Raw genomic sequence first — 25,176 nt, 5'->3', positions numbered from 1 at the left:
GCTTCATGTAAATTATAGTTCAGTTTAGGCCAGAATAAACACATCCGTGAAACATAGTCCGAACTTGGATCACCATTCCCAGCCCGACTGTCAGGTTTCATGGCCTGATCTAACTTCCTCAGCTATGCCTATGACGCAGTTAGTTCAGGTTAGGAGATCCAGTGGTCATGCATGGTGACCCAAGCACAGTCTGTATTTCATGGAAGTGTGGAACAAGCCCTATTGCTAGCATGGGACAAAGATCCAAGTGAGCAGTCAAATACAGGTGCTTTCTCACAAAATTAGAATATCAGTAAAAAGTTAATTTATTTCAGTTCTTCAATACAAAAAGTGAAACTCATCTATTATATAGAGTCATTACAGAGTGATCTATTTCAAGTGGTTATTTCTGTTAATGTTGATGATTATGGCTTACAGCCAATGAAAACCCAAAAGTCATTATCTCAGTACATTAGAGAAATTATCAAAAACACACCTGCAAAGGCTTCCTAAGCGTTTACAAAGGTCCCTTAGTTTCAGTAGGCTCCACTGTCGTGGGGAAGACTGCTAAGTGCTGGCTAGACAGATGTTCAGAGGTCAGTCACTGACACACTCCACAAGGAGGGTAAGCCACAAAAAGTCATTGCTGGCTGTTCACAGAGTGTTGTATCCAAGCATATTAATGGAAAGCTGAGTGGAAGGAAAAAGTGTGGTAGAAAAAGGTGCATAAGCAGATGCCATGTCATCTGCTGGTGTCGGTCCACTGTGTTTTATCAAGACCAAAGTCAGCACAGCCGTCTACCAGGAAATTTTAGAGCACTTCATGCTTCCCTATGCCGACAAGCTTATTGGAGATGGAAATTTCATTCTGTAGCAGGACTTGGCACCTGTCCACACTGCCAAAACTACCAATAACAAACTCACCTGACCTTAACCCCATAGAGAATCTATAGGGTATTGTCAAGAGGAAGATGAGAGACACCAGATCCAACAATGCAGACGAGCTGAAGGCTGCTATCAAAGCAACCTGGGCTTCCATAACACCTCAGCAGTGCCACAGGCTGATCGCCTCCATGCCACGCTGCATTGATGCAGTAATTGATGAAAAGGAGCCCCGACCAAGTATTGAGTGCATTTACTGAACATACGGTTCAGTAGGCCAACATTTTAGATTTTAAAATCATTTTTCAAGCTGGTGTTATAAAGTGTTTTAATGTACTGAGATAATGTCTTTTGCGTTTTCATTGGCTGTAAGCCATAATCATCAACATTAACAGAAATAAACACTTGAAATAGATCACTCTGTAATGACTCTATATACTATATGAGGTTTACTTTTGTATTGAAGAACTGAAATAAATTAACTTTTTGATGATATTCTAATTTTGTGAGAAGAACCTGTGCATTCTGCAAAGTTGTTTCAATTTAATGAGATGACAAACCAGTGTTGAAACTAGTCTCACAATGCACATGGGAACCACACGTGCAAAATGGGTAATCCTAAAATGTGAAAATTGTCAGCAACACCCACATCTGTGAATATGATTTGTTGTCTCGCCTAAGTCACAGTAGACTATTAAGAAATAAATAACCAAGTAATCATCCTTGTTGCCAAGTATGGCTAACAGCTTAGAAGTGATAGACATCTCTGTTTTTTTGTAACTTTGTGTTCTCAGTATTTTATGAGTATGTGCGTGTATAATGAGTCTTTGTCTTCTCTGAAGTAGCAAAACCTAAATTGGTTGTCAATGACCTCATTCGCAGCACAGTATATCAGCAATTAGGGAACTGCAGAATCCCTGGGTATCAATGAATACCAGAAAAAATTCCTCTTACAGGACAAGGTTCGGTAATGAACCCTTAAAGGGAATCTGTCAGCAGGTTTTTGCTACTAAATCTGAGAGCAGCATGATTTAGGGGCAAATATCTTGATTCCATTCATGTGTGACTTATTTGGCTGCTTATTGTAGTTCAATAAAATCAGAGCTTTATCAGCAGGAGATTATCACCACAGGACTAGTTGCCCCTTGCTATGTTGTCCTTCTGCTCTGTGACTTGGGAGCTGACTCTTGACCCAATCTCCTGCCGTTTGAGTTTGTTTATGGGTTGATTCATTTATAACCTTGCTAGATCTTATCAGTGATACATCCTATATGTAATGTGATAACTATCCGTAAAAATTGCATATGCAAATATTATATATATGTGAATTCTGGGCTATTTATTCTGATTGACTGTAGGAACCTCACTCTGACATGTCACGTTGCAGACCGTGCAATTATTTTTTACCCTCATGTCACTTAATGTGTCAAATATTATATCTGCATCAATGACAAGAACAAATGATTCTTTTCTTCTCTCTTTTCTTACATCTATAATATTTTCCACTTTTTGCTATGTGCCAGTCCACACCCTTTGGCAAGTTATTGCAGAAACTACTGGCCGTGACCCAGAACAGATTCAGGCTGAGGTGTGGCATGAAGAACAACTCAACCTCTTGTAAAAACTTCATTACGTCTTGATAAAATAGAGCCCAGCTCCACATAAATGTGACATTTTCACCAAAACGACACGCTTTTCATAAGGGTATAATAATCCTTTTTATGTCAATTGCTTTATCAGATCCTTTTGCTCATGCACTGATTGTTTGCGTTTTGTTATGAAGAACGGTTGTTATGGGAGGTTGTCACAGCTTCACCCCCCGTGCAGAAAATTTAGTGGCCACATAATAAAAAGAAAACAGCAATGTGCCCGTTTCATTTCTAATAAATGAACTTTCTGAGGTTCATGCTTTAAAGCTGATCATTGATCCTTCAACCATTTTCTATTCCACAAGGGGATTAAAAAATATAAACATTATTTTTATTTTTGTAGGTTATAAACAGATTACAACGTTTTTCGATCTCTACTTTGCCGATTGCTGAAAATGCCACTATTTGTCTCTCAGCAAACCAGGGCATAACAATAGTGAGAATGCCGCACATTTACTTTTTCAATGAGCAGGAAGACCCAATACGAGTGTTTGACTTGGCCTTGGAGCAAAATCTTATATTCTCCAATGAACCATACTTAGAGCTATAATCTTGGCCTTCATGTATAAAAGGATGCATTTTATTTACTCATCAAACTATTGTGGTTTAATGAAGAGTTTTACTGTGATCCGTTTGTTGTAGAAACTCAGATTGACGTCTGATGCATCAACGCTTCAAGAAGAGTTGTCTCTGTCGGCCAAAATGTAAAGGATAAACCAAAAAAAGAACTTGTATAAAGTAACAAAAACTTAATACTCATCTTACCTATCTACCAGAGCTCCTATACAGACGCCTACCTGGTCCCTCACCGATGTCTGTATTTGCTGCTCTGTAGGCCAGACTTGTATTGTATTTTTATGGACAGACGTATTGGGTTTTTCATCGAGTCCTTTTGCCACAACTGGATAAAATCCTGCCTCTCGCCATCCCATCTGTCTTTAGAAATATTTGTGAAAGAGGCAGTCATTCTAAAGAGCTCATTGAAAGTTTTTGTGGTCCTGTAATAGGAGGACAGCATCGTAACAAGCCAGTTCATGACATTTCTACTCTCCTAAATATTCCTCAACTGACTTTAATATTATTGAAATGTAAAAGCATTTAGGAACAACATCTACTCAGCACTTAAGTGGAGACTTGATCTGTGGTGTGTGGTGTGAAAATCACGCCTCTCCATCTGGCACCTGTAGCATGGGTATGCAATGCCAGGAGAACATTACGTACCCAACTGCATTGAGCCAGCTCTTACGGTGGTATAGGATTGTTTTCCAGGGTTTTAACTTTTGATAACTTAAGAGCTACATTCTGCTCTGATAGAGGGTCTCACCCCCTAATTACCACACAGTAGTGACAGCAACAGCACCCATTAACGCTATAATGACAGCCAAAGCTATCCCATAGAAATCACACAGAGGAAGTATACCTATATCTAGAGGATCTCACCTTATCTACCATAGGTATACTTGCACCAAGCTCTCCCACCACTATAGCATCCAGCTTCAAGATCCTCCTTAGACTGACAGAATCATCCATCTTATACCAACATCCGTATATGCTCATCCAGACCTGCTCCTCTTGGCGGGTCTACTCACAAAAGTCACCAACTGGAAATCTGCTCTTCATAGTTCTTTTCTAAATTTTATGACAGTCCCAAGCAACACATCTGGTTTCCGATCCACAGATTCAAGGACCCCAGACCTTTAGTTCCAGTGGTTGGAAATAGTAATGCTTCAGCGTAACAAGTATGGCTATGCCTTAATTCACAAAGCAAGGTCCATAAAGGCTTAGCTGGTTGAGTTTGGTGTGGAAGAAATTGACTAGAAGCACATAGACCTGACTTCTCAACGAACACCTTTGAGATGAGCTAGAACAAAAGTTTCAAGTTAAACCCTTTTGCCATAAAATGGCATTTACTAAAGATAAGGAATTATCTATCCCTATGAACAAACCCCTAATGCACCAATATAATCAATGATTGTATTAGTGTTTTCCTTCATTCTATGCAGATAAATGATTCTAAATATTAAGCGTCTGATTGGGGTAATCTCAGACATACAATATATTCTATAAAAAACTGGGAGGAATATACAGAACAAGTGGATGTTTTTAGTCTCACAGTGCTTTGACTTGCCCTTGTCTCCACACCCAGTTTTCTATACCTTATGTTAGCTGTTGGACAAGTCACTTTGTATAAAATCCTACTAGGGCCTGGCTTCAATGTGAAGAAAACATAGATTGAGTCACATGAATAAGTACACTGTCAGTGTAGGAGGTGGGTCTGTAAATCACACATACCAGTGATGAAGTGATACTACCTCACCCATAGGGGCACTCCTTGAGGTTGCAAGTTCAGGTTTTTAATGAGCAGTCTAGCTCTCACTCAGGATTCCATCTTTACCTGTCAATATGTGCTAAGACTTTATGCTGCCCTTGATTTACTTATGTCTAGCAATTTATGCCTCCAACTTTCATAATTTTAGGTAACATTCATAAATTTCAGTTTTTATATATTCTTTACTAGTTTTATTCATCTATGGATTAAAACACTACAGAGTTCCGAAGCATTCTTCGGACTCCTCTTGTCCTTCCTCCCCTGCCCTTTCCTTTGTCTTACCAGTAGGCTTTCTGGTCTTGTTGGTCTTCTGTAGGTGTACTTTGGCCAACATTTACCTCTTTAATGTCCCCCTGAAAGATGAATGCTAAGCATAGATGAGTGTTCAAGTGCTCTCAGGGCAGAGAGGGGAGAAAGCCACTGCCAGGCGCCTCTGACAGCAGCTTATCTGGTATCAGATTAATAGAATCCGGTCGTTGATCCGAGTGGTGAGTTCTCCTTCAATGGAAGTCTTCAAACAGAGGCTGGACAGACATCTGACTGGGATGATTTAGCTAATCCTGCTTTGAGCAGGGGGTTGGACCAGATGGCCCAGGAGGTCCCTTCCAACACTACGATTCTATGATTCTATCCATGGATGTCTACATGAGTCCTGATACCATATCCTAAATGATTAGTATACTTAGTGATAAAGGGATATTTATGTAACAGGATTATTACAAGTAGAAGTCTGATATTAATATATTAATAATGCTATAAAAATTTGCAAAGTGTTATCAAAAGCACCAAAGGAAAAAAGAGGTTATGCTCTACTTGGATACTCCACGAAACAGACAGATTGCTCATATTTTATCGTTCTGGGTCTAAACACATTTCACAATAAGCTTTTATTTTTAATTATACGTTATTAGCTTTCAGGTATTTTGTATATTTTACAATTGCTATAGTCCGATATTTCAAAATAACGAACAAATTCCTTGATCACGTTGGAGCTCCCTCGGCGCTCAGCGCAGGGCAGTGGGGTAATCGGTACCGGGCCCGTCGACTTCAATGGGGGACGGTGTCACGGCGGCGGTGACCCGGTCCGTGGCCCTGGGGCGTCCATTAAATAATAAAATAGGGGGGAAAGTTGTTTGTGATGTTGTTAGATGTGGTAGAAATGAAGATAAAGTTTGTAGATGATTAAATATGTGACGCCACCTGTGGTATTCTGGTCAGAGGTGACCAGCGCTGCGGTGTTGTTCCCCTGAGACTGTTGATGTGGCGCAGCTGAGATGAAAATAGCTCTCCACAGGTAGAGCAATAGTCCCAGGGCAAAGATGTTAAATTAATAATCAAAATGGCTGTGAATGTTGGGGTGCAGATAAATGAGAGGAGGACACAGAGAGGTGCAGTTTCTTTACCTTTTGACTGGCAATTGGTTGTAATCCGGAGTACCACATACAGGTGATGGAATGAGTCTGGCTCGCCAGGGGATCCACCTTACCAGGTGGGGGTTTAGGACCTTCCTTCTGCGCTTTGTGTGTGGGTCTCCGCTGTTTATAACTATGCTGCGACCCTCAATTGCGTGAAGATTTCACTAACCTGTACGGCTGTCAGCATGAGCCTATTCCACGGGTACCGTCCCTTTCACCGTCAGCCCCAGGCTCCTTATTTGCTGCCATGCCCTCAGGTGTTTAATGTCGCACAGGAATTTACAATCCCCTGTACTTTCAGATTCGGCGATCAGGACATACAGCTCCTGACCAACTAGGACTCAGACGTCCCTTTTCTCTCTATTAGCACTTCGCTCTGGGGTCTGCTATATGCAGTTTTTTAGCTTCCCCAGAGCCTCTCCATCTCTGCTCGTGTCCTTGCCCTCTTCACAGATCTGCTCTCTGTCTTGAACTGACTGGATCTTCCAGAAAGATCTTTACCTCACGTTTAACTGTCTTGTCATTTCCTCACAGCTGCTCTTGTTTCCATGACAACTCCCTCAGCTCACTTCTAGCTGACTCACCAACCCCCTCTGCTGGCCAGAATTTATAAGGCAGCTGCCTTTTCTGACCTGCAGCAGGAATTGTGATTTAATCTATGTTACCTGGCATGGGGGCCCCTTTCTGCCTCCAAGCATGACTTCACCTCTTAGAGGGAGGCAATGTCACTGTGACAACCGGTCTCTGGGGTGTCACAACAGCGTTTACATTTTACTTGTATTTGTCAACGATAATGCAAGCACAAAAGAAGCAGCACACTTCTAACACATGGCCAATGCGGGTGTGGGTTTAGCACAGTCATTAGTGCCTTCTTCAATGCATCTTTCTGCTGTATATTACTATGTATGACAGTGGTTTACATGAGTTTGGCCCTTTTAGTAGGTCTAATCATTTTTACTGTCCTGCTCTTTTCTAGAGTCTGCTCCGTTAATACCAGAAAACCAAGATGTTGGTCATCCTAGCTGCCGTGTTTGTGGTTCACATTGCCGTCACTATCATGCTCTATGTGGCCACCATTTCCAATGTATGTATGAAAACAATAAAAGTAAATGTATTGCTTGCTATGCTATTGAATAATATGTTGGAAATTTGCATGAGAATGGATACCTTATGTGGATACATTTCTGTATTTACAACCCAAACTTAGGATGTTTCTTATAAACAATATGCCGACACACGAGAATGTGCAGAGACTTCCACTCATCGCGATTACTGTGTTTCAGGTTTGGCTAAAAGAAGGCACCGGCATAATGTCACAGGGTATATGGCTGTACTGCCAGGCTGGGACTTGTACAAGTATATTTGGCCAAATTGGTACTGATCAACGTAAGTTGCTTTTGATTATTAAAAATATGTTAGTCTCATTGTGACACCACAAAATGACAGAAGACTTCTCTGAATAGTTATTTTCTGGGAGTGGCACGTTTGTTAAAGGAGTTATTCTGGACTATTTTACTTTTGTACTATGGGTCTAAGAACTGACAGGCAGGCAAGTAGTTGTTAACAACGTGGCGTCACCTCAGAGCGGTCACGGACAGTTCCTGCTGGAGATTCAGTCGCTTCACATCGATAGCCGCTCTTCTGGGATGTTTTGCTGATGGGGCTTGACGGCTGATGTCATGCTGATTGACGGTTGGCTCCCCGCAGTTAGACAGTGGGGAGGCATCAGTCAATCCGCATGACTTCAGCAGTTATGTCCATCAACGGAGCTGAGCAGAAGATAAGTAGCTACATCAACGTGATGCCAACGGTAGCAGCTGAATCATTGGCAGGAGCAGTCTGTGACAGCTCGGTACCAGCAGAGATCTGTGTCTGGCAAAACAGACAAGAAGTTATCAATTACCTGCCTGTAAGTTCTTAGGCCCATAGTAAAAAAGTAAAACAGTCCCGGATAACTCCTTTACTGGTATGGTGGATGAAGTAGAGGCCATTAGGTAGCTGAGCGTCTTGTACAGGAGAAAAGTTGTGGCTGTATTACTGTATCACACATATTATAATGATGAACTTTTGTATTCAATTTTTTTACCTCAAAAATATCTATTAATTACTGTAAATTCAAAAATGTAATTTCTGCATTATTCACAGTAAAAAGAATTATTATTACATTTCCACTTCGGTGCATATCATCGGTAGAATATTATTAGCATATTTCACATGGGGGGAAAATAATGGTATAACATTAGCTGCCAATATTATACCACTTCTCCATGAATGTCTTATGGATTAAGCCCCCAAACGGTAAAGCCCCAGCATCACTGCTGGTATCATGGCCGCCCACATCTATTACTTTCTCTCTTTCAGACCCTTCTATGAGGGCAGTGGAAGCTTTCATGATCCTGGCCATTATCTTCTGCTGCTTTGCACTGATGTCATTCATCGCTCAGCTCTTCACACTGGAAAAAGGATGCCGTTTCTACATCACGGGAGCTTTGATGTTTGTCTGCTGTGAGTATGCTCACTGAATCTATAATTCTGAGTAACCATGAATGTAATCCTTCATTGTTTTACAGGTGGGTGCACATGCGGCCCACCATGCCATTTTGGACTTCTGTATAGAGTAGTTTTTAAGTCAGGGGGAAATATAGTAGCACGCGCACAGGATCAGGGATGGATGAACCCGAAATGAGCACTATGTAACCAGATCTGGGTCTCCCGTAGATAAAGAAACTAGGGGACTCTCTTTACCCTGATTTAGCTTTCTAGAAAGGCATTTGGGATAGAAAGAGGTGGCTGCCTATGGGGATGGTGAAATGCAGCCAGGTACTACAGCACCCATCATCTCTGTTAGGAGTCGGATTTCTGCATTTACTCAGCAGGGATCCAGATCCTCACATTCTGCACTCCCCTCCTATTTTGCCACTGCAGAGGAGATTGCAGAGGAGATTGCCCTGCAGAAAATCTCTCCTGAGGCTAAGTCCTTCTGTCCTCCTACTGAGCATGCTCATGGGACTATCTCCCATTGGAGATCGGGAGTCATGTGCTCAGGTCCCGCTCCAGTTCTCATTGGTCCATCTCAGAGATCTGGAAGCATGCAGAAGGTCCCGGCTACTATAAAAGGCGCACATGGCTGTTCCGCCATGCGCTAGTATAGTCATACTTGCTGCGGTGTGTATGAGGACGGATGCATGATTTTGGTGACTGACTCATTTGAAACCCCTTCCCTCTGATATTACGCATGTGAATAGGGACTTAGTTAGTTTCAGTGCCAGCGCTCCTCTGCTTCAACTCGCACAGCTGCTAGCGTCCGACATTGCGCTTGCGCCTTAGCCTTGTCGTTTGATGGCAGTGTCCACGCCGCACTGCAGTAGCAGCCTCCTTTGCGTTTGCAGTTGCTATGCCGCACACACGGTAGGTCTAGACGGACGTAGTGCCGCCGTCTTGGGCTACTCCTGTGACCATATACCGTGTGTGCGTTTTTTACTGAGCTCTGTGACTACAACAGGCTCAGTTATTTGTTGTACTTTCGGCATCTCCGTGAACTTAACTGAGATTGCTCTGCACACCTGGGTGGAGTTTAACCCTGTGTGCAATTCCGCCATATTGCTCCTGCCTCCACCTAGCAGCGGTTATTTCACCTACTGCACGGTGGACCCCGAGCGGCGAACGCACTTTATTTATAATTTTATTAAGTGCGTTCCGCCGTTCCTAACAATCTCCAATGTGGAGAGTTACATGTGTACAGGGTCACTTCCTCACTAGAGTGCTAATTGTGGGAGAAGAGGACTCCAAACCAGGTAGGAGTCCTAGTAGTGACAGCTGCTTCTCCTAGACGTTCCTGGTATACACTTTTGATATGCTAGAAACCTCTAATGGCCTTTTTCAGTTTGATTGCCGCCCTTGGACAATGTGGCCCTGGGACAAAAAAAGGTTGTGCACCCGTTTTGGAGTCTAATTATACTCACACTGCCCATGTCCGTCTGTACACTAATGAAACCTGTAGGAAATAGTCATTTCATGAACATCAGATTGTGTTTTTAACACCAGTACCAATACTGTTAGAGCTCTACTAAGGATGTTGGGTGACTAATATGCAGCTAATCATCATTATATCCGCTGCCCCTTTACTGATTCCCCTTTGTGGGCTTGTTCACACACTGTATTTTTTCCACTTTTTTAAAAGGTAAGAAACGTATTGTGCCTGCAAAGTGAATGGGATTGCTGAAATCTCACACACACCCTGATATTTTTCCCTTGTGGAATTTGAACCATCCAAGCATTTATTGAAATCTGCAACATGTTGATGCTTTCAGCATTTTTGCATTTTTTTCACCTTTTTAAATGAATGGGAGTAAAATGCAAGTAAAAAAAAAACATCAAAGACGGGCATAAAAATGCAGCATTTTTCCCGCCAACACTCTGCTTTTTGGTGCAGAAAAATGTACTGCAAATAACTTGACCACATGCCCTTTCAGTGGACAAACTGGCCATTTAGAGGAATTGTGTATATTTTTTCTTTCCATTACTTTAAGATAAAGTTACAATAATGATAATAATGACTTGTGTGGGTTAAAAGGCGTTCATTTACCAATAACGAGCACTTAAAGGGATTAGTTTGTAATTTTGTTCTTTATTAGCATGTAGACTAATCATTTTCTTTCCGAAAACAAGCAAATATGTCAACAAGTAACACAACATGGTACTTAAAGAGGATATCAGGCCCTTTTTGTATTTTTTTCCTTTGGGGTTATGAACGTTAAGTCAGGTTGTGGCTAACTTCCTGCCTATTCTGCCTGGCACCGATCTCTGCTGGCTCAGAGTGGTCACGGGCTGCTCCTGCTGGTGATACTGAGGCTTCCTTTGTTGTCACGATATAGAGCAACTCCTTCTCTAGTGCTCTGTTGACAGGACTTCACTGCTAACGTCTTGCTGATTGACAGCAAGCTCCCCACTACCTAACTGCGGGGAGCCAGCAATCAATCAGCATGACGTTGGCTGTGATGCCCTGTTGACAGAGCAGAAGTGGAAGCGCTGAGGTCAAATGAAGCAGCAAAATCGCTGGCAGGAGTGGTCTGTGACCACTCTGAGCAAGCAGAGATTGGCACCAGGCAGAAAAGGCAGGTTGTGTTAGCAACTGCCTACTTTTAAGTTCTTAGCCCCATAAGAAAAAAAAATAAACTATTCCTAGATTAGTACCACGTTGTGTTATTTGGTGACAAGTTTGCTTGTTCTGATCCCACAATAATGACTTTACCTGCTAATGGGCTGTGTCTGGTAATGAGGAACAGCCCCATTTAAAGAGGACCTGTCACCAAGTCACAAGGGAACAGTTTTTTTATTTCTGCTGTTACACAAAATATTTTTTTTTTTTTTTTTTTTTTTTAGTTATTTGTTTTCATTCTGCAGTTCCAGAGATCCAGACTTTTATTATGCTAAAAAGAATAATTTCCTAGACATATTACAAGTATTAGCATGTTGACGTGTGAGATAACTGCAGTCGTCTGACAGCCAGCTTTCCTTTTTTCTTTGCAGTTGTCTGTATTCTTATTGCAGTTTCCATCTACACGGCCAGATTTGGATATACCGCAGGATGGTACCATGCATATTGCTTCATTTTAGCCTGGATCTGTTTCTGCCTCAGCTTTATACTTGCCATCCTCTATATGGTTCTACGGAAGAAGTAATTGTCCTATTGGTCTGTATGTACCCCACAGCCTGTGAACCAGAATCTCAACAGAATCCCCCAATTTGCCAATATGAGGACTGCTCCATCATCATATCACAAAACAAGAGCGCAAATACTGTGGGCTCAGGCTACGAAGATCACACAAAAAATCACAACGGTTTTAATATAACTGTCCCAACTTAAAGGAAAAAGGGCAATGGGGAAGACATCTAAATTCTGAGAATTATGTTGCTGCAAATATATGTTTGTCTTAATTTACAAATTTTAAGTCATCATGGCTAAAATCGCAAGCAATTGGCACAAATTGGAAATGACGTGTGACCCACAAATAACAAGCCGACTTTTATTATTTATTTCTAGTTTAAACTGTATCTAAGGTGCAAGAGCTTTGTGTTAGGTTGTACTGTGAGGACACCATGTGGTCAAAATATGGTACTACAGGTTCTCAATATAAGGCCTAGAACAGCCCAATGTATTTGTGAAAAAAAAGGGTTGTTCCATTTTGACAACTAAACATTATTTTTTTTTCTGTTTTACCTTTCTATTGTTAAATATCTTTGTGTACAAAACCCCAAAAGTATTAAAAAAAAAATCTAATATCTTTATTGGTAAAACAGAAAAATAAAAATTATAAGGTTTGGGGCCACTGAGGCCCATACATCAGACAGGTTTACAAAGGGAAACTCTGTTTTACCCTCAAAGTCAAAATAAACTATTTCCTGTGATTATATATCTTAAAATATGTAAAAGCAAGTGTGGTGTTGGGAACGCTACACCTGATATATTTAGCCAGAGAAAAGTATCGTTGCTTTTTAAGGATATACTGTATCTACACAAAGATTCCTTATATAATAAAGTATCACCCAAAGATGTCTTATCTAAGAAACCATCATGCAAAAATAAAATGTATCTTTATATTTAAGATTTATTTTAATATAAATATTAATGCTTAATAAAGGAATAAACTGTCATATAAAATATATTCACATGCAAAGCGCCATGGAATGAATGTCACTATAATAATAAATGATGATATATAAATATATAGTTTTATGACAATACTGTATATATTTATTTGTTATTATATGACTATAAATATATACAGTCATATAATAATTAAAAGAAAAAGAATTTCTAAGGAAATATTGCAGACAGTCTGATGAGGCTCAAAAGAAGTGGCAATGGGGTGAAAAAGAAAGTGTACACTGGTTTAGATGTAAAAACTTGGCAAACTAGCACATTATACTGCCTATTTTTTGGAGGCCATAATGAAAAACATCTTCATCTTTGTGTTTCTGAATGTGTATGCCCTGCTATATAAACAGACCTGTCTATTGACCCGACTTGTCAGTTGTAATAAATACTTGTGCTCCATAATAAATCATTCCTTAGCATCTCTCTTTCCACCTCTTCGTCGTGCATTTCTTCTGTTACTCCTCCTGAAAATGTATAAAGAAATCCTCAAACAGCATTCAGTCTGATATGTCAGCACTGATTGGCCGATGTCACACTGTTAGGATACGCCCTAGAGGAACCGTAACCCCTAGTTGCAAATTCTTTATATGTTTCAAGGAGGAGAAGAAGAGGAGTGGCACAATTCTGAGTTCCCAGAAGAGAAGTTCCATGCTATTACATGGAGAATACAAGGATTTACTGTGACAGACACGTCGGCAGAAGGGTCAGACCCTTACTAACGCCTATGGAGCAGCCACAAAGGTGCAGTTCAGGCCAATGTATCCATATAATTTGCTTTTGATTCTGTTAGTTCGGGCCATCTCACTTTACTCTTATATCTGGATTGCTCTCTTCGGTGGTTAGAATCTATTTATGACGTTGTCATTTCCTGGTGCCTAAATAGACTGGAGTTTCTGTATCTAATCTACTACTACTTTTTGCCTATGTAATGGAACTATTGCTTTCATGTGGAATGTAATAAACTTGTAGGCTTTGCACTCATTGTAAATATTTTGATACAATATTATATGGATTCATAGACTGAAATACAAATATTACTAAATGTCATACAACTGTCTCTTTGGTTATTTAATTACTATTACTTATTAGCGTCCCCAGCACATTGATTAGCTCTTTTGCTGATTATCGTCAGGTCAAATCAAACAGAAAGTAGCATGAAAACAAAAGTAGTCCACCGCTCACTGAATAGTGACACACAGTGTATTTCATGCACACTATCACAATTCCCTTGTACTTCCAGCATGAGCGACCGCAAGTATACGATTTACATGGATGTGGTCAAGTATCGGCTAGATTCACATCCACTTCTCTCAATGAATAACTATCTGGGGTAATAGAGATAGATGTAACCAGTCCAGCACGGCCTCTGGATTCTCTCCATCCTGCTTCAGGTGATTGACAGGTCATACATGAAAGAGACTTGTCAATCAATTGGAATAGGAGATGCTATCTAGGGGTTGCACAGGACTAGTCACGTCTATCTCCATGGTCCCCGGTTGGCTCTTCAATGTTTTCTCTAAAATGCTGCGGCATGCATACCTGGCTGTGGTTGTGTAGTCAGGCTCTCATATATTCTGCTGGTGGTTTCAAACAGCATGAATCTAGTGACAGGATCCCATCTTAGAAACTCATGTGTTTTCAGCCCTGTTTCTGAAAAGTCTCTTTTACCTGCTGTATTTGTGCATATCTACAAGAATTCAGCAGGAAGAAACACATTCTTCTGGGATCTTCATATGTGCCTCCTACAGTTGAGTTCAAGCACTTTGTGTGAGTAATGGTTGAAAGAGTGTTAGGCGTCAGGTTCCTGCGGCGGTTCAGCAGGAATCCAGAGCCTCACATTCTGCAGTCTCCCATTGTCTCTCGACCGCAGAGGAGATTGCTCAGCAATCCCAGGGTCCCAGACGCCCTGCCCAAGCCCTGCTCTGCCAAACCATGCAAACATGAAAAATGAATAATGAATTGCATTACTGCATTAGAAGTATGAAAAATTGAGAAAGTTTAGTGCATAAAATGGCCAAGTTATGTGTACCTTGGAAGCCATGTTAAGGCATTTCTCGTTTTCCAGGTCCCTATTCTATGCCAATCCTCACTAAGACTGTAGTCTCCATCTGAATGGGAGCCTATGAAAAATCCTCTGTTAGGACTGAAGTCTATATCTCTGTGGAGGGGAAATGGCCCTGGTTTGATTAAAACCGCCTGCAGCTAACAGGTGGAGTGCTCAGTCAGAAGGTAAATGAATACAAATTTCAAAAACTGACCGTCACCTCCAAGCATAAGCATAGTGTGAACAGGTGCTTAACCTAGAGTCACCAACTCATATACATTCAAGTAAAAAAGGAAGCACACTGTAGCGCCAAACCATGCAAACTTGAAAAATGAATAATGAATTGCATTACTGCATTAGAAGTATGAAAAATTGAGAAAGTTTAGCGCAAAAAATGGCCAAGTTCTGTGTACCTGGAAGCCACGTTAAGGCATTTCTCATTTTCCAGGTCCCTATTCTATGCCAATCCTCACTAAAGCTACTTTCACACTAGCGTTTTTTTGCGCTGCGTTTGGAGCGCACATGAAACGCATGTCAAAAGCGCATGCAAACCCTGGTAAACGCTGCGTTATTTTGTAGCATTATTGTGCGCATTAGAACAAAAAATCGCAGCGTTTTTATGCGTTTGTAAGCGTTTTTCATGCGTTTGCATTTTTTATGCGCAATAAACTGGAGAAAAAATCCTTGAAAAATTCTTGCAACACACTCCACCAATGGGACAGCAGTGGGCGTGTCTATGGAAATTCTTTATGTAGACCCTGTTTACACCTGAATTCTTCACATTTGCTTGCATTTGACTTGAGAAACATGAATCTGCGCTGGAAGAGCTTTTACTTTGACTTGGATCTGGACATGAGGACGGCTCAGGCTTATGCCGTTGCCTGCCATGAACAGAGGGAGAGAGAGAGGCAGCGAAGACGGCAGTAGCGGCGTATGTGGATACATCCCATTATTGAACTCTGGCAGAGCCGTGGAGCGTACCACACCCTCTACAGCAGGGGTCCTCAAACTTTTTAAACAGGGGGCCAGATCACGGTCCCTAGGACCACTGGAGGGCCGGAATATAGTTTAAAAAAAATTAGGACCAAATTCATATGCACACTGCATATATCTTATTTAGAAATAATAAAACAAAATAGGAACAAATACAATATTAAAAATGAAGAAGTAGTTAAATCATCAAACTTACCGATTTTTTGGGGTTCTTCGAATATCCTATACTTCCAGTCAATTTTTTCTCTTTCTTGATATCATTGTTTCCTAGGCATTCAAAATTGCTATTAGTAAAATACCAACATATATACAGCGCTACAATAACAATATACCAGCAATAAAATTTCCCACACAGAGACATACAAACTGCACTGCCCAACAATGCGGCCTGATCAGCGCCCATCAATGCGGCCTGATCAGCGCCCATCAATGCGGCCTGATCAGTGCCCATCAATGCAGCCTGATCAGTGCCCATCAATGCAGCCTGATCAGTGCCCATCAATGCAGCCTGGTCAGTGCCCATCAATGCGGCCTGATTAGTGCCCATCAATGCGGCCTGATCAGTGCCCAGCAATGCAGCCTGATCAGAGCCCATCAATGCGGCCTGATCAGTGCCCATCAATACAGCCTGATCAGTGCCCAGCAATGCAGCCTGATCAGAACCCATCAATGCGGCCTGATCAGTGCCCATCGATGTAGCCTGAACAGTGCCCATCAATGCAGCCGGAACAGTGCCCATCAATGCGGCCTGATCAGTGCCCATCAATGCGGCCTGATCAGTGCCCAGCAATGCAGCCTGATTAGAGCCCATCTATGCGGCCTGATCAGTGCCCATCAATGCAGCCTCACCAGTGCCCATATTGGTGGAACTCCACTTTTACCACAGGCTCAGACTAGTGCAAGAATCCCCAATAGGCGGCATTGGTCCCTAAAAGGCAGGAAAATGTCCCAAATAAGCAGCACAGGTCCCCAAAAGGTAGCACGGGTCCCCAACAGGCAGGTAAATGTCCCCAGTAGGTAGCACAGGTCCCAAATAGGCAGGAACATGTCCCCAATACGTAGCACAGGTCCCCAAAAGGTAGCACAGGTCCCCAGTAGGCAGCACAGGTCCCAAATAGGCAGGAACATGTCCCCAATACGTAGCACAGGTCCCCAAAAGGTAGCACAGGTCCCCAGTAGGCAGCACAGGTCCCAAATAGGCAGGAACATGTCCCCAATACATAGCACATGTCCCCAAAAGGTAGCACAGGTCCCCAGTAGGCAGCACAGGTCCCAAATAGGCAGGAACATGTCCCCAATACATACTGTAACAGGTCCCCAAAAGGTAGCACGGGTCCCAAATAGGCAGGAACATGTCCCCAATACGTACTGTAACAGGTCCCCAAAAGGTAGCACAGGTCCCAAATAGGCAGGAACATGTCCCCAATATGTAGCACAGGTCCCCAAAAGGCAGCACAGGTCCCCATTATGCAGCACAGGTCCCCAATAGGACCCGGAGTTAAAAGAAAAAAAAAAACAGTACTCACCTATGTCCCCTGCTGCTCTGAAGAGGCGCCCGCTCATCTCCGTCTTTTTCCAGCACAGGCACAGGCGGCGTGATGTCATCAGGCCACGCAGGCGGCGTGATGATAATCACATCGCCTGTGTGGTCTCTGCTGCATACTGAGGGATGCGCAACGCCTTTCCTCGGCGCCTCATCCCGCCTGCGATTACAGGGCCCGTCGGCCCTGTAATCAATGCAGTTTAATGTTGGCCTGGCCAGGGGCCGGATAAAAGTCCTTCGTGGGCCGCATGCGGCCCGCGGGCTGTAGTTTGAGGACCAATGCTCTACAGCGAGCTCCAGGCAAACCCAGAGAAATTTACGGATTATACCCGGATGACCCAAGAAACCTTTCACTATTTGCTTGGTCGGGTAAAAGAAGTCATCCGGAGACAGGACACGCATCTCCGGTGTGCGATTACTCCTGAGGAACGGCTCCTGGTCATATTAAGGTAGGTAGTTTTGCTAAACCAATGTCTGCTGAATTTTCTTGCTTGTGACATGTACTCTTCCAAATCAGGCAGAATTACAGTTCTGCCATGTCGGTAACTACAAGCTGCGTTAATTTTTGGATGGCATGTATTGAAACAAAGGCTGCAGAATTATTTTTTTTTTTTTAATGTAACGTGTGTAAAAAAAATTACATAAACACATATATTAATTTTTGTTGTTTTCTTTGTGTCACAGATTCCTGGCTACTGGAGAGACCCTCTCATCACTGCACTTCCAGTACCGGATTGGAATCTCCATGTTGTCTGGAATTGTAGCGGACACCTGCCGTGCTCTCTGGAACGTTCTTTGTCCCGAATTCATGCCCATGCCAACCGCAGAAAAGTGGTTGGACATCACTGAAAGATTCTGGACTGTCTGCAATTTCCCTAACTGTTTGGGAGCAGTGGATGGGAAACACATCAGGATTATCAAGCCCAAAAGAACTGGCTCTGAGTTCTTTAACTACAAAAAGTACTTTTCTGCTGTACTGATGGCCATTGCGGATTCAGACTGTATGTTTATTGCAGTGGACATTGGGGCATTTGGCCGTGGGAATGACTCCCAGGCTTTTAAGACCTTGGACATGGGCAGGAGGTTGTATGGCAGCGACTTCAATTTCCCCATGCCACGGCCTCTTTCCAACACCGAAGGTCCGCCACAGCCATTTGTAATGGTTGGTGATGAAGCATTCCACATGTGCCAAAACCTGCTGAAACCCTACTCCAGCCGGGACTTGGACCTACAAAAAAGAATTTTCAATTACAGGCTGACCAGGGCCAGGAGAACAGTAGAGTGTGCCTTCGGTATACTTGTATCTAGATGGCGCATTCTTGGCACAGCTATTAATCTGAAACTGGAAACAGTGGATGAGGTGGTCAAGGCCTGTGTTGTTCTACATAACTTTTTACTTTCTCGAGAGCACCCGAACTTTGATCTTGATGATGTTGATCCTAATCCATTGCCTGAATTTACTCAGCACCCTCTCAGGTCATCTGTTGAAGTTGGCCAAATGAGGGACCAATTTGCGGCATACTTCAACTCAGATGTAGGACGGGTGGAATGGCAAGAGCAAATGGTTTAAAAAATTTGTCTTGCATGTTGTTCGTATGATAATAAAAAAAACTGTTTTGATACCTGTACTGAGTGCATTCTCTGTTTTTACACTCCCAATACCATTACCAATTAGCCGTGTGTATCAGTGAATTTATGATGCTGTGTTTTGTGCATCATGATTTCACTAATACTCCTGAGTTGGTGACTATATAGATTATGTGGTTATTTACAAGGTATATCTATAGTTCCTTGCATTTTTTAAATGAGAACAATAGATATACTGTACCTTGCACTCAACACCATCCTCTATAGCAAGGGTTTTAAAAATTTACTCCTAATGTCAACCAACATATGTTTAAAAAAATTTTTTAACTCCAATGTAATTACTAAAAACATGCTATGTTGGTTTGGTTTGAACACTGTATTTAGGGAAACCAACTCTATTCAGTTTGCAATACACCAGATATCTCGATTACTGACGTTTCTTGTGTCAGTCTTGGAGATATGTTTTGTCAACGAAACCAATCTACATCTTCACCAACTCCACAAGGTTCAACAACAGATCATGTTGTAATGAAATCCATAGCTTCAGTTGCTAAAAATTTTTCAAACAGAGGATTCCATACAACATGATCTTTTGTTGGACCTTGTGGACTGGAGTTGGGGAACCCTGCTGGATGCACTCTGTGCAATATTCCTAGAATGTAGAAAGTGTTCTGGAAAAGGAAAGTCATGTAGATTATACCTATATGACTTGTCTTTTCCACAGCAGTCTCTACATTCTAGTAATATTGAACACACTAGATCCAGCAGGGTTCCCCAACTCCACTCCACAAGCCCACCAACAGATCATGTTGTAATGAAATCCATAGCTCAGTTGCTAAAAAATTTTCAAACAGAGGATTCCATACAACAAGATCTTTTGTTGGACCTTGAGGACTGGAGTTGGGGAACCCTGCTGGATGCACTCTGTGCAATATTCCTAGAATGTAGAGACTGTTCTGGAAAAGGAAAGTCATGTAGATTTCGTTTGTTGACAACACATATCTCCAAGACTGACACAAGAAACAAGTCTCACACAAGAAACAGTAATGGAGATATATGTTTTTGCAAAAACCCTAAGTGTATGGCGCAGTGTGTGTAGTCGGCGATAGACACAGTAAACCAATACCAATTTTTTTAAAGCACAAGTGCACATTTATTTTGAAACCAAAAATAAACAAGAAAAATTTTATTATGAATGACGTTTGGGGGAAGATTGGGATACTTTGGGTGTGTGGAGAGACGAGGAACGACTGGAGGTAGAGGAAGGGGTTCTAGGAGAAGGGGCGACAAAAGTACTTGGGGAAGGGAACTCTGGAATGGACATTAAGGCAGGTTGAGACACATTAGGAGGAAATGGTGGATGGACAAACAAAGGTTTTTTTTTCTTCTTTTTTTGGCACAGGCATATCCTGCCCCGACCTACTTGCAGCCTGTGACCACCTTTCTTTTGTAGACCGCCTGGTGACTGTGGACTGTGCTGTTGCCCTGTAAAATAGGGAATGCGGATCACCCCTTTGTTGCTCTGTGGTGGCGGTGGCGGTGCTGCTCAAAGTGGCAGTGGTGGTGCTCCTAGAAGGGGAGCATGTTGGGTCGGTGCTACGTGAAGGAGGCTGCGTATCAGTTATCTCAGCCAAAGTTCTTGGGGGACTACGAGGAGGAGAATTGGTGGCGGTGTTCTGAAGATGAGGAGTGGTGGTGGTGCTCCTTTGATGAGGAGTGGTGGCGGTGCTCCTTTGATGAGGAGTGCTGGTGGTGCTCCTTTGATGAGGAGTGCTGGCGGTGCTCCTTTGATGAGGAGTGCTGGCGGTGCTCTGTTGCTGCGGAGTGCTGGTGGTGCTCCTTTGCTGTTGACTGCTGGTGTCGGTAGCCCAAGCAGGTTCTGTGGTGGTTTGGCTCCAAGCTGGTGGTGCTGTGGCGGTGGTGATGCTCCATACAGGAGCAGCGCTTGCCATAGTGGTAGTGGCGGAGGAGTGTGCAGCAGCACTCAGACTTGAGGTGATGTAGTGATGTCCGGCTTCGCTGGGAATGCAAGTGGCAGTGCAGTGGTATGCAGCAGAAGTCGGTAGTGTGGTTAAGCGAGTCAGCGGTGGAACTGTTGGAAATGACACCAGTGACTGCTGAACATACCGATTCTGCTGCATAGCCTGCAAGTAAGCAGTGTTGCAGGCCTGTAACACACTCAGCTGTTGCTCAGGACTAAGGTGTTCCGCCATGCCCTGTTCAATTTTACTGAAAAAATGGTGCGCTGGTCTGTTGAGGTCAGCCTCAGACGGTCAAGGCGCTGGTCGACAGAGTGGAAGCGGTGTTCCATGTGGTTAAAACCACGTTCCATCAGGGAAAAAACGCTTTCCATTCTGGCGGACAGCGCCTTGAGGCTGGCCTTAAAGGCCTCGCTCAAGTGCATGAACTCGGGCATGGCTTTCCTGTCCAAGGCCCTCTGCCGCTGGCGGGTAGTGCCCGCATAACCAGTGACAGAGACCTGGGACAGGGGAACACCTGATGGACCAGCTTCCTGGTCACCAGCTGTCTGTGTTGCTGACCTGCAAGATGCTTCCTGGCTGTCGAATGGCTGGGACGGGTCCGAGGTCGATCGATGAAGAACCGCTCCTGGGACAGGGTCAGGTTGCAGGGTGCTGCTCCAAGTGCTGTGGAAAGAAAGGGAAAACATTAGTATCATGCATTTACAAGAAGCATCAGCTGTGGAATAGAAAAGCACATATTAAGAACAAATAAAAATAAAAAACTTATGCTCTGCTGGCAAGGACCGGTCTCAGGAAAGCCAACTCGCGATGGTAGCGGTACTTTCTTCAAAAAACAAAAAGAGGAAAAGAATCATGCAAAAAAATAGGATCACCAGACAGTATCAATAGGTACAAACTAAGAGCAAATTTTATTAATGACAAGCCAAAAAACAGCACGCATTTAAAAACATTTAAAACATCCAAAAGATCATAAATGGACTCTCCAAAAGATGACAGAATATAACATAATAGATTTTAATATATCAGTTGACCGCAAATGCTGAAAGTGCACAGAGAAAAATAACTCTGAATAAATGCTGCTAGCATATAACCAACAATCTTGCTCACCTTGAAAAAGACACTTAGAAGTGTCGATACGCGTGGGTTTCTCTCATGGACTCTTAACATCACCACTGACCGCACCGCTGCTATTCAGATGACGGGACGACTGACTGGTTCCCCTAATCACTATCATACGGGGTGACGTATTCAGCTTCTGTTGCCCAGCATGCAGGATGCATTGGGCATCATTGTGTATTTACTATTAACCCCTTTCTTGTGGCATTCAGCCGTTTGGCTTATGGTAATAATCAGGGTTTAACTTTTGCACTGCATGCTCCATATATGGGGGCTACACTGGTTTATAATCTAAGATTGTTCAACAGAATCACCAGCCATACCGCAGATTCTAGGGTACTCAAAAGCAGGAAAAAATTGTTTAAAAAAGAAAAAAAAAGTGTCAGAATTTTTTGTTTTTAATGTATTTTTTTCCTCTTTTTCTCTGGGGCCGTAGGAGGATTTTTTTTTCCTAATGGAGATTAAGCAATTGTCTGATCATGTGGAGCAACTTGCTGCTGAAGTGCAGGGAATTTCCACCTACCTCATTCAGTCACATGCTGCTGAACCTAAGATCCCTACTCCTGATGTGTTTTCTGGGGATCGGTCTAAATTTTTGAATTTTAAGAATAATTGTAAATTATTTCTTGCCTTGAAGCCTAACTCATCGGGGAGCTCTGCGCAGCAGGTTAAAATTGTTATCTCCTTGCTGCGCGGCAATCCCCAGGATCAGGCGTTTTCTGACACCTGAAAATCCTATTCTGACTAATGTGGATGCATTTTTTCAAGCCTTGGGGTTGTTGTATGATGAACCTAATGCTGTTGATCAAGCTGAGAGAACCCTGTTGGCATTAAACCAGGGTCAGGATTCTGCAGAGTTATACTGTCAAAAATTCCAAAAGTGGGCGGTCCTTACTACATGGAATGATTGTGCTTTAGCAGGTCTCTTTCGTAAGGGTTTATCAGAGATCGTAAAAGATGTTATGGTGGGATTTCCTGTTCCCCCTGGTCTGGATGATTCTATGTCATTAGCTATTCAAGTTGATCGGCGTTTATGTGAACCTACACGGGAGGCACTGCCACCTTTTGAACAAACGTCTGAACCTATGCAATGTGATGGGGTTTTTGTCTAGGGTGCTACGTCAGGAGTTTAGAAGGCGTAATAAGCTGTGTTTTTTCTGTGGAGACGCCTCTCATACTATTTCTGTCTGCCCTAAACGAGGGAAACGTTTTGTACACACATTTGCTGTGGGTAGTGTATGTTAGGCATCAGATTCCTGATGCTGCACAGCAGGAATCCAGAGCCAGACATCAAGCGGTCTCCTATTCTCCTCCGACTGCTCCAGGTGCTGCTCAGCAATCACGGCAAGCCAGGCATTCTGCTCAGACTCATTCTGTGAACCTAGATGTTGCTGCCACCTCTGGTGCAGCAATGGTAGCGCAACCTGCTCTGCAGGGAACCGCTCCAGAGGCTAAGTCCTCGTGCCGTGCTACTGGGCATGCCCACAAGGTGACCTCTCAGTAGAGAGCAGGGGTCACATGCTCAGGTCCTGCGTGGGATCTGATTGGTCCTTCCCAAAGTACTGGAAGGTCCCGGAAGTGCATGGCTATAAAAAGCCCACACGGCGGCTCGGCCATGCGCTAGTGTAGACTAAGAATGCTATGTGTGTATGGTGATGGATGCATGGACTGGTGACTGACTTATTAAGAAACCCCTTCCCTCTGATAATACGAATGGTGACAGAGTGTTGGCTTAGTCAGCGCCAGGTTGTGGCAAGCTACACGCCACTGTGCTTACCGCACCTACACTAGCGTCCATCGGTGTCCGGCTCCTCCGGCACCGTCGCTAGTGGCTTCAGTTACGGCCGCGCTGCAGTAGCAGCAGCCTTTGGTGTTCGCGGCTGCGATGCCACATGCCGGCTGACCTGTGCAGCTAACAGGTTCAGCCTTCACTTCTACTTTATGTTCAGGCGTCTCTGTGACTAAACAGAGTCCACCTTCAGGCTCTCGGGTGACGTTAATCCGAGCGCTGTATCGCACTTCCAGCATATCTGCCATCGTCCAGCAGCGGTCTTGTCATCTACCGCACGGTGGACCCCGGGCGGCAAATGCACCCCCTATTATTTATATCTGGTGCGTTCCGCCGACTCTAACATTACACTAGTGCCAGGGTCTGGCTGGTAATGGCAGACGTGCAGCAGTTGCAGCGCTATATTCGGCAGCTGGAGAGCAGGTTGGCGGCTATTGAGAGCGCCAACTCAGCTGCGAATACTGCGCTAGCTGCTGCTCAGACAGTCGCTGAGGCTGTCTCACTTGTGCCCACACTTATGCCCACGCCGACAATTTCTCCCCTCCCGCTCCCCGACAAGTTTTCGGGTGACAGCGCCACCTGTAGGGGATTCGTCAGCCAGTGCTCTATTCAGCTGGAGTTGCTGGCTGCACGGTTTCCTACAGAGCGGGCTAAGGTGGGGTTTATTGTCTCCTTGTTGTCTGGCCAGGCATTACAGTGGGCCACGCCATTGTGGGAACGTGATGATCCCGTGGTTGAGGGTGCTGCTCAGTTCCTTGCAGCCCTGAAGCAGGCCTTTTTGGGACCATGGATCACGCACGATACCTCGCTCCAACTACTATCCCTAACACAGGGCTCGCTCTCGGTTAGCCATTATGCCGTCCGGTTCCAGACACTGGCTTCCAAATTAAAGTGGCCGGACAAAGCATTAGTCTCGGTGTTTTGGAGTGGGTTAGCTGAGCACGTGAAAGATGCTCTAGCCACTAGAGAAGTTCCCACAAGTCTGGAGGAATTGATTGCAGTTTCCACCCGCATTGACCTCCGGTTTACAGAGCGCAGGTTGGAACGTGCACAATCCAGACGAAGGGTTAATATGGCTCCCACATTCTCCGAGCCGCTAATTTATCCAGCTCAGGAGCTTTCGCCCTCCGAACCTATGGAGGTGTCTCGCACTGACTCTAAGCCACGGCCGATGCGAAGCTCAGTACGTTGTTATCAGTGCCGCCAGTTT

General features: G+C 43.5%; 1 protein-coding gene across 1 annotated transcript in view; it reads left to right on the top strand.

Annotated features, from left to right (window-relative positions):
- Positions 1-13,964, top strand: part of EMP1 (epithelial membrane protein 1) — a 30,158-nt gene extending 16,194 nt beyond the window's left edge. The window contains exons 2-5 of the mRNA XM_073586665.1: positions 7,231-7,338; positions 7,538-7,640; positions 8,616-8,759; positions 11,784-13,964. Coding sequence (XP_073442766.1) covers positions 7,261-7,338; positions 7,538-7,640; positions 8,616-8,759; positions 11,784-11,935 — 477 coding nt within the window. The 5' untranslated portion in view covers positions 7,231-7,260 and the 3' untranslated portion in view covers positions 11,936-13,964. The remainder of the gene's footprint in view (positions 1-7,230; positions 7,339-7,537; positions 7,641-8,615; positions 8,760-11,783) is intronic.
- The last annotated feature ends 11,212 nt before the right edge of the window (positions 13,965-25,176 follow it).

This window comes from Dendrobates tinctorius, unplaced genomic scaffold, assembly GCF_039654945.1.
Source record: "Dendrobates tinctorius isolate UK_male_01 unplaced genomic scaffold, ASM3965494v1 ptg000094l, whole genome shotgun sequence".
Classification (NCBI taxonomy): domain Eukaryota; kingdom Metazoa; phylum Chordata; class Amphibia; order Anura; family Dendrobatidae; genus Dendrobates; species Dendrobates tinctorius.
The sequence above is the reverse complement of the archived record's forward strand: the minus strand, read 5'-3'. Positions and strand labels throughout refer to the sequence as shown.